Source organism: Catharus ustulatus, chromosome 3 (assembly GCF_009819885.2).
Source record: "Catharus ustulatus isolate bCatUst1 chromosome 3, bCatUst1.pri.v2, whole genome shotgun sequence".
Lineage (NCBI taxonomy): Eukaryota > Metazoa > Chordata > Aves > Passeriformes > Turdidae > Catharus > Catharus ustulatus.
The window spans coordinates 83,954,648-83,964,170 of NC_046223.1; the positions used below are offsets into that span (position 1 = coordinate 83,954,648).

General features: G+C 48.8%; 1 protein-coding gene across 1 annotated transcript; it reads left to right on the forward strand.

Moving 5' to 3' along the window:
- Positions 1 to 1,139: 1,139 nt before the first annotated feature.
- Positions 1,140 to 8,454, forward strand: TENT5A (terminal nucleotidyltransferase 5A). The gene is made up of 3 exons (XM_033055867.2): positions 1,140 to 1,234; positions 2,060 to 2,567; positions 3,566 to 8,454. Exons 2-3 carry the CDS (start codon positions 2,145 to 2,147, stop codon positions 4,343 to 4,345), a joined length of 1,203 nt encoding a protein of 400 aa, XP_032911758.1. The 5' UTR covers positions 1,140 to 1,234; positions 2,060 to 2,144; the 3' UTR covers positions 4,346 to 8,454.
- Positions 8,455 to 9,523: the final 1,069 nt, after the last annotated feature.

Genomic DNA, 9,523 nt, shown 5'->3' on the forward strand with positions numbered 1-9,523 from the left:
TCTGCCAGCATTCTGCTTCTGCTGTTAAGCTGCAGTCACTTGCACACACTGGGGTTTTATTTTAAAAGCTTTCTACTTTTTTTTTTTCCTCCTATAACACATTGACACGGAGCAACACAAACCCTTTTACCGCCCCGCGAGTGGCACGGGGAGGGGGCGGCGGTGCCGCACGACGGGGCACAGGGTGGAGTCAGCCGCGCTCGGTGTCCGCTCGGGAGCCGGGAGCCCCAAAGCCACGGGGAATTCGGCGATGGATCAAAGCCCGAGCCGCCCCCGCTGCCCCGCCCGCCCTGCCGCAGCCGGCAGGGGGCGCCCTTGCCCCGCGCTGCGCCGCCCGGAGCGCCCCGACGGGGCGGGCGCGGTGCGCCGGGACCCCCGCCCGCCGGGTGCGGTGGGGTGGGGCGTGCCGGGCTAGGGGCCTTCCCGAGCAGCCCCGCACCGCGACCCCATCCCATGCCGGGATAGAATGCGGGGAGGGGACAGTAAGCCCCGTCGGGCTGAGTCGCCGACCACCCCTTTTGGGCGAAGGGCTCGGTTGGGGGAGCCGCGCGTCAATGTCGCCGCGCACCCCCTTTAGCCCCTCCTGCCGCGCGTCACAGAGCTGCGAGCGGTGACGCAACACCGGCCGTGACCCCCCCCGTGTCCCGCAGCCCCGCATCCTTCCGCGCAACCCGCTGTCTGCACCGCGCCGTGCTGCTGCGTGCACCGCGTGTGTGCGCTTAGTCTGCTTTAAATAGTACGTATATGTTTTAAATAGTATCAGTCTTGAAATAGTATCGACATGCGTATAGTATCTATATGTATTTAAACACGAACTGTGTGTATGGGTATGTACGTAACAGGTGAAAAAACAAGCAGATGCATTCATCGTTGTTTAAGAGAAAACGCAAATAAAATATATGGGTATGTTTATATAATATGCTTGTCTCCCACGTCATTTTTACGGCTCCGCGGTTATCCAAGTTGTACTCTATAGCAAGATGCTCCCCTGGAAGGCACCGCTCCTCCGCGGTCTCCGAGGTGTCTTTTTCCTGCCCCGGCGGGCGCGGAGGGCGGGCGGGCAGGGGGGAAGGGGCCGGGCCGGGGCCGGGGCCGGGCAGGCACGGTGTGATGCCGCTGCGCTGCCGCAGCCGGCTCGGCGAGTCTCGCTGGGGAGCCCAGCCGCGCAGACCTCACGGCCCGGGATCCTCGGCATCTGCTTGGACGGGGGCCCTTGCCAAATTCCGTCGCTCTGGTATGAAGTTTGGCTGAGCCTGGGGTGACCGGGAATGTCGTGGGGGGGTGTGGGGGGGGCGGACGGGCCGGGGATAAAAAGGCAGAGAAAAAAAAGAAAAAACCGGGAATGAATGGCAGCGCGGAGCTGGGTGCCCCTGGGCGCGCATCTCGGCACGGCAGGAGCGGGAGGGGCAGGGAGCGCTGCTGCACTTGTTGCCTCCGCGGGGCCGTGCGGGGGAGGCTGCGCTGCGCTGCGCGGGTCTCCCAGCGCGGGGCGGTGCGGGACGGCCGCGCCGGGCGGCAGCGGGGGAGGGAGGGACGGAGGGAGGGCGGCCCGCGGGAGCGCGGTGTGGGCGGGCCGGGGGCACCGCCGTGGCCGGCCATGCAGATAGAGGGGGCGGGACGCGGGCGCCGTGACTCGGAGCCCCGGAAGCGCGGAGAAACCCCGTATAAAAACTACTGGGGACCTTTCCCGGCCAGATCTACGAAAGCTCCGGAGACGGCGGCAGCCTGCGGCGGCAGCGAGCGGGGCGGCCTCTTGGGCGGCGCGGGGCGGCCTCTCCGTCGGCGCGGGGCGGCCTCTGCCCCGGCGGGAGCGCGGGGAGCGGCGCAAGCGGCGGCGCTGCAGGTCGGGCACCTTCCCTTGTCCTGCAGCACCACCTGGCTCCGGGGGGCTTTTTCTCCCCCCAACCCCACCTTTCATTTATTTATTTATTTATTTTAAATCTAATCAGTAGGTGTGTCCCCGCGCTTCCCCGCTGAAAGGGACGGCCGCAGGAGAACAGAGCTCGGGCGCCGGGTGCACGCAGCTGCTGACCGCTGGCTTTTCCTCCTCTTTTGCCAGGCGCGGAGAGAGAGAGGCCCCGGGGGGCCGGCGGGGAGCCGGAGCGGTGCCTGGATCCAGCCCGGGGAGGCGGCGGCCGCTCACCATGGCAGACGATGAGAAGGCCGGCGGGAGTTCCGCGGACGGCGGCGAGAGCGCGCACTGCAACGTGCTGAGCTGGGAGCAAGTGCAGCGCCTGGACCGCATCCTCAGCGAAACCATCCCCATCCACGGCCGCGGGAACTTCCCCACGCTGGCCATGCAGCCTCGCCAGATCGTCAAGGTGGTGCGGAGCCGGCTGGAGGAGAAGGGCATCGGCCTGCGGGACGTGCGGCTGAACGGCTCGGCCGCCAGCCACGTCCTCCACCAGGACAGCGGCCTGGGCTACAAGGACTTGGACCTCATCTTCTGCGCCGACCTCAAAGGAGAAGCCGAATTTCAGACTGTCAAGGACGTGGTCTTGGACTGCCTCTTGGATTTCTTACCCGAGGGGGTGAATAAGGAGAAGATCACTCCTCTCACACTCAAGGTAAAGCTGCCCTGTGCCCAGACGCCCGGAGCGGGCAGGTGTGAGCGCCTGCCTGCGGGGAGCGGGCGCCTTCCCCCGGGGATGGAGCGGTGCCTCAGGGACGCGGCTCCCCCACACCCCTCCGACCCACGGGAGCCCCGAGCGATTTATTCACCCCACGCTTAAATCCGAGGAGGAGTTTACAGTGAAGCGCCCCGACCGGGGCTCTTCAGGATTAATTAGCTTTTTCTCTCTCCCGGCTGATTTGCTGGGAGCGTGTTTTTACCTGGGGCGTGTGCGAGGCGCTGCACATCTCTCTCCCAGCCCGGCTCGGCAGCAGCTCGGTGCGCCGGCCCCGGGTGCACGGGGAGCGTAGATGGATTTCACATCTGCAAGAAGGAAGCCCCGTCTGCGAGGCATGCTTCCAGGTGTGCGAAGTGCCCCAGTGGGAAGCATATTCCCTCCTCTAGAAGACACTTCGCTTGAGTTGATTAGGCTGAATCCAGATCCTTTCAGATTTTTAGAGGCTTTTTGTTGTTTGTTTTTTGGTTTTTTTTAATATGGGACTGATTTATACAGCCTGCACTGGTAGGATTGAGGGAGATGCACATCTGCTGACTTGTTTTTTGGGAAGTAGTGAAGTGAAAAACCAACAAATAAGATTTCTTATCAGATTGCAGTAGTGACCTTCTGCATATGGGTGCAGGCACATTTGGCACGTGTGCAATGAACTTAGTCTGTAGATGTATTTAGAAGTGACTGCACAAAGTAGTGTTGCTATATGCTTCCCTTGCATGGCAAAGTCCCAGCACAACACCCTTCCCTGTCATACCCTTGCAGTGACTGCATTTTGTGCTCTCACATTAAGCACTTATTCTCTGGTATGTATCTGCAGGCTGCATGAAATCTTTTATGAAATGCAAATACTGGGGGAGCTTGGGAGGGGTGAGCAGACGCAGTGAAGGAGAAATTTCTTGGATCTTTGTCTTGATTTGTTCATTTTGTCTTTCTGATTATAGGAGGCTTATGTGCAGAAGATGGTAAAAGTATGCAATGATTCAGACCGATGGAGTCTTATCTCCCTGTCCAACAACAGTGGCAAAAATGTGGAGCTGAAATTTGTGGACTCTCTGAGGCGGCAGTTTGAATTCAGTGTCGATTCCTTTCAAATCAAGCTGGACTCCCTGCTGCTTTTCTATGAGTGTTCAGAGAATCCGATGACTGAAACTTTTCACCCAACTATCATCGGTGAGAGTGTTTATGGGGATTTCCAGGAAGCCTTTGATCACCTCTGCAACAAGATAATTGCCACCAGAAACCCAGAAGAGATCAGAGGAGGTGGTCTTCTGAAGTACTGCAACCTTTTGGTAAGGGGCTTTAGGGCAGCCTCTGAATCTGAGATTAAATCCCTGCAGAGATACATGTGCTCGAGGTTTTTCATTGACTTCTCAGACATTGGCGAACAGCAGAGAAAGCTGGAGTCCTACTTGCAGAACCACTTTGTGGGATTAGAAGACCGCAAGTATGACTATCTCATGACCCTTCACGGTGTGGTGAATGAAAGCACAGTGTGCCTGATGGGACATGAGAGGAGACAGACTCTGAATCTGATCACCATGCTGGCCATCCGGGTCCTAGCCGAGCAAAATATCATCCCCAACGTGGCCAATGTCACCTGCTATTACCAGCCAGCCCCATACGTAGCAGATGCCAACTTCAGCAATTACTATATTGCCCAGGTTCAGACGGTGTTCCCTTGCCAGCAGCACACATACTCTACTTGGCTGCCCTGTAATTAAGAGCCAAAATTAGTAGACCCCGTGGAGAGAACTTTTTTCTAAGATGTAGGAAGGGGTGACGGGTCCCTCTGAAATGGGGTGTTTTGTGCAATGATGATCTGCTCTAGTTTTCAAGCTTGGGACAAGCTTGAGGTTCTTCTAAAAATTAATGGGAGCTTGATCAAGAAAGAACCCCAAAATAATTGGATCCTACCCCAGAGCACAAGAGGCCTGTCATTAAAAGCAACCAGCTTCCCCTGAAATAAGTGAGGGAGGAATGCTTGATGACAATATGGGTTGGCAATATCTGCTCCCATAGCTTTGGCATAGAGAAGGTGGGAAAGCCTTATTTTCTTTTATTTTTATTCTTACTCTAGAATGGGATTTGCAAAAGGGAGAATATGAAAGAAACAAAACAAAACAAAAAAAACAACAAAAGAAAAAAAACAACTTCACAAAAAACAGTTCTATATATATTCAGGAGTTTAAAGTTAGAGGCATAAAGCAGAGATAAGCTGAATAAAGTTGTATATTGGAATTACTGCATTTGGGGCTTGCAGCAAGTGCCGTCTATGGATTGACCGTGTAGAATGTATAGCTTGCTTGACTAGAATGCTTTACCAGAAACAGCTTGCTCCAAATGAACAGTAGTGGATTGGTACAGTTATGAAAACAGAAACACGTACGATGACAAAGTCCATTATTTCCAGCTGTGTGCATGCCTCACATTTTAAAAATGTGAGAATGCTGGAAAACCAGCTGTGGCAAGGAGTATATACTTAAGGACCAAAGATTTCACAAAAAAGTTATCCAAGCAAAGAAGATACAGTAGAGTATATATATATAAATATATATATATATGTAAAAGGAGATGTTCCTATATTTGTACACACCAATAGTAATCAAAAGTGCCTGATGCCTTCATAAAATTTGAAGTGAGAAAAAAATATATAGTTTTGTGGTTTAACCATGCATTTTATTTTATCAGGGACACAAGGATAAAAAAAAGTAAACCAACCCATAAGCTTGTGAATAAGTGGTGGAGGAAATGCCCTATTTTTTTTTCTTGGCAAATACCTGTATAGAGTTAATGTTTTGTCGGTGTGCTAATATCCTAGGTACGTGTGTGTATGTGTGTATATATGTTTGTGTGTGTATATATGTACATGTTATTGGTGTATATCTATATATATACACACACAATATATATTAATGTGGTCTAGGAAAATGTAGCAATTAAGGAATGTTTAAATAAAGTACTACTTGTTTTCCGGTTTGCAACAGGATGTCATAGGACAGTGGGCACCTTGCAGTGAAATTTTAACCCACACCTGAAAAATTTGGAGTAAATGAACCAGTCAGGATTAAGGTGGGATTCAGATAATGTCTTTGGTAGCAGGAACAAGGATTACAGTAATTCAGTGGGTTGCTCGTGAGCCATAATAATTCCACAGATGGAGAAACATATGACTAGCTGATTTTTTTAACTGTTTTGTACTGTAATGCCATTTTGACATTTAACCCACTAATGTTGTGACTGCATACCTCCATGATGTGTAATTTCAGTGGAACGTGGATCAAAGATAGGTTTATTTAAACCCCCTGACAGCTAAAGAATATTGTATTAGTTGGTAATTTGAACACTAATAGTTAATGTTTAAAGGAGTATTTTTAATAGAATGCATTATGCATTCCAGGACCACTAGAATTTAGCAAATGTGAAATGAACCCTTTTTAAGAGTGTTGCACGATTGCTTAAAATTATATTTTATATATATATTATATATATATATTTTTATGCAAATATTAAACATCTTTGATCTGGTTGTCACACTGCATTTACAATTTTAGTACTGTACTTTATTTAAATGGAATCACTTTACATTGGAACAATAGCTATTCACTTTCATTTCCTCTCCCGAAAGACCAGCAGGGGGGAAAAAAACCAAGCAACCTCCGCTGCTGTTTTCACTTCAGTGCCATCTCTGAAGGTGTTAAATTCTTTGTTGTGCTTTGAAAACCTAATGACTAAGTGACACTTGACTCTGATATTTTGCTTTTTCGTTCTGAGGGGAAAAAAAAAAAAAAAAGGGAATTCAGGCTTTTGAAGGAAATCCGTCTGTGCCCTGCCTGGTCACAGGCAGGGTCTGGCGTTGGAGTCAGGGGCAGAGAGAGGGAGAGGACTCGTGTCCTGGCAGTGTATTTTCCCTATGGAGCGAGTAAGGTACATCTATTTTTGTCGCGCTTTGTACTTTTCACTCCGCAGGCACTTTAATAGGAACCCGATTTGTTTACTGAAGCACCTTCCTCGCGAGTCCTTCAGGAAACTTAAAAGCTGGTCCATTGCCATTCCTGGCCTTGACGTGCAGACCTTGTCCCCACCTTCCCTTCCTTTGGTGCTGGCTGCAGCCTCCCCCGGGCTTCTAGTCCCAGCGAGGTTCGCTCCAGCCCCTGGGTGCTGCTGGCCCACTGGGCTCCCCTTACCTCCTGCTCCTGGTTCGCCAGCGGAAGCGAGGGGCGGGCTGGGGAAATAGGATCAGCTGGTAATGTGGTATGTCTTCTCTCCCACAACTATTTGCAGCAAATAAATGAGTCATCCTCTCTTTAAAAGGTTTGAGAATCTATAGCTGTGCCACAACCACAGAATGCTGATAATACATGATACAGTGCTGTTTTCCTTTGAAGGACCCTTTATTTTTGCCATTGCTTGAAAGAAAGTTTTGAATTACTTCCTCTCAGCTCAAATCTCATTGTGGGTTGGTTTTTTTTTTTTTTTTGATTGACAGCAGCTAGTTACCTTGTAGTGCATACAGCAGGACTCTGAGCTAAACTGCACCTTTTGGCATTTGCATTTTGATACATATATAATATGTTTTTATATATATTATATAGGTATTCCAGATCTGTTTTACATATGTTAATGATGAAGTGGTGGAACTGGTGGAGCTTTGTTTTATTTGTGACTGGTGGCTTAAAATGTGCCTGGTGTTAGAGGTGGGAAGAAGGCATGAGTTCAAGCCAAGAGTAAAATAAGAACCCCTTTTCAAAGCTGGTTTATTTCTGTGGTTTGCACACCTTTCCCTCCATAAAGTCTGACTTCTTTTTAACTGTTTTTTCCCCTCCTTTTCAGCACACTGGTACTTTTAAAGTTAATAACCGTGTTCTTGCTTAGTAGACTTGATCTGTCCCATCCAATCAGCTGTAAGGTTAGAGCTTGTGCTGCAGAAGACAGTGCCCCTTTTAAAGAGCTGAACTGATTAAAGACATTGACCTGATTACAGTAAAACTGTTTGTGCCACAGCTGAATTTCCTGCTAACCAACAGGGCGCTAAACTTGGTTAAATGTAAAGATCATGAAACAACCAAGAGTTTTTAAATGGGATTTTTTTCTCCTTTTTTATTTTTTTCTTAGATGTAGCTGTCCTCTCAAATGCAAGAACATTTCTGCTAAAAATAGAAGGGCAATTAGAAGACCAAAAAGATGATATTTTTCTAGTTTCTCGTATTGCACTTAAAAATATTTTTTATCTTGCACAAAGGCCTTCACACAAATCCTCTAAACAGCTCTTACTAAATGCTTGGTTTGCATCACATCAGAAGCTCCTACCAGTTCAAAAAAGATGCTTTTTTAAATTGAGAAAATGAAGTGTGTTAGATAAAACTGCACAGAAAAGGAAAAATTGTATTTGCATATTCAGCTCCTATTTGAATATATTCTTTTGTATGGTTTTCTTTATGCAGAGAATTTCCCTTGCAAGAAAGAAAATCAGTGTACTGTTTTGCTGTTGTAATAGTGGTTTGCTAACAAAATAAATAGTAAAAAAAATAAAATAGCCTGCAAATTTCAAGACAGCTTGGCTAAAGGCACTGCAGGCTCCTAGAGTCTGTAGGAGTCTGTGCAGATTTGCTTTCCCTCAAATTTCCTTACAACTGTTGCCTTCTGTAAGGCATCCTGTTGCAGCAAACTGCTCCTTGGATTGCTCTTTTGGAACATTTTGACTATAGGCTTTGTCATAGACAGAAAAAGAGCTGATAGAAAACAGACTCTAGAGGGAACAGATTGTGAATTTTGTTTACAGCATCCAATATTTGGATTTTTTTTGTAAATAAAAAGAAGTTATTTTTTTCTATTGATTTGTGTCTGCTGTCTTCCATGTCTGAAATAGCTCTGGCCTGCTCCTACTGAATACCAAGTTCGCTTTCATTAAAAGAGGACAAGGGCAGCACTTTTCTGAGAAGAGCAGCATTCGGCTGCTTTCCGATTGGAGCGCAGAACATTTTGAAAAGCCCTGCCTCGTGCCAGCCGAGTTTGGCTGCCTGTACTCAGCTGCAGAGGAACCTCCCCAGCCACTGCCAAAAATATGCACTCCAGCACCAGTTGGGCCCTGCAGATGGTCCGAAGCACGAAAATGAAACAGTGCCATGGTAACCCCACGCCCTCACTGCCCTCCCTGTTTAGGTCGTGGTACCAGGGTTTTGTGATGGCTGTGATCTGTGCACCACAAACCACCCTGCTGGCAGGAGTGTGGGGTCCTGCTGTCCTCGAGGTGTATTTGGTAGGGGCTGACGTCTCCACCTTACCATTTGGTAGGTGCAGGGGGCAATGCTGTGCTGCTGCCTGGGTGCAAAGGTGGTGCTAGCTGTACTGGCTGGGGGGCTGCAGGTCCTGAAGCTTGGGGTGCTGCTGGGGGGAAGGGATGCACACGCCTGATTGATTCAGCTGCTGAATCAGTCCATTTCCTGCAGATTCAATGTTTACTCTTCTTCCCTGCCCTACAATGCTGCCCTTGTCAGCAGAGGTATTTTCTGTTTTCTATGTTTACAGGAGAAATGCCTTAGTAATGAAGGCTAATTTCCTCAAAAAGCACTTCAAGGGAATATAAAATATTAATTTACAATGCCCATGGCAATACTTTTTCAGCTATGGTGCCTCAAACAGACTCAAATTTGAAAAATATTGGCTAAGAGTCTGCAGTATGTAGCTCTTACTAGGCTCATTCATAACTGTGCTGGTCTTGGAAGTCTCAGACTGGCTCAGTGGGAGTGTGAATATGCTTATTGTAATGATGAGTGAACCTGTATTCCTCTGTAAAAAACCACAAACAAACAAACAAAAAAAACAACCCAAAAAAACCCAAACAACCAAACAAGCTGGTGGGATTGCTCGTTTATCCAGGCACGGGAGCAGCCCCTTGCTGA

What these genes read in the sequence shown, in the direction of transcription:
- TENT5A (XM_033055867.2), top strand. Translation starts at nt 2,145, where the DNA reads ATGGCAGACGATGAGAAGGCCGGCGGGAGTTCCGCGGACGGCGGCGAG. An exon ending in TCACTCCTCTCACACTCAAG is followed by an intron (nt 2,568 to 3,565) that starts GTAAAGCTGCCC and finishes TTCTGATTATAG; the next exon opens with GAGGCTTATGTGCAGAAGAT.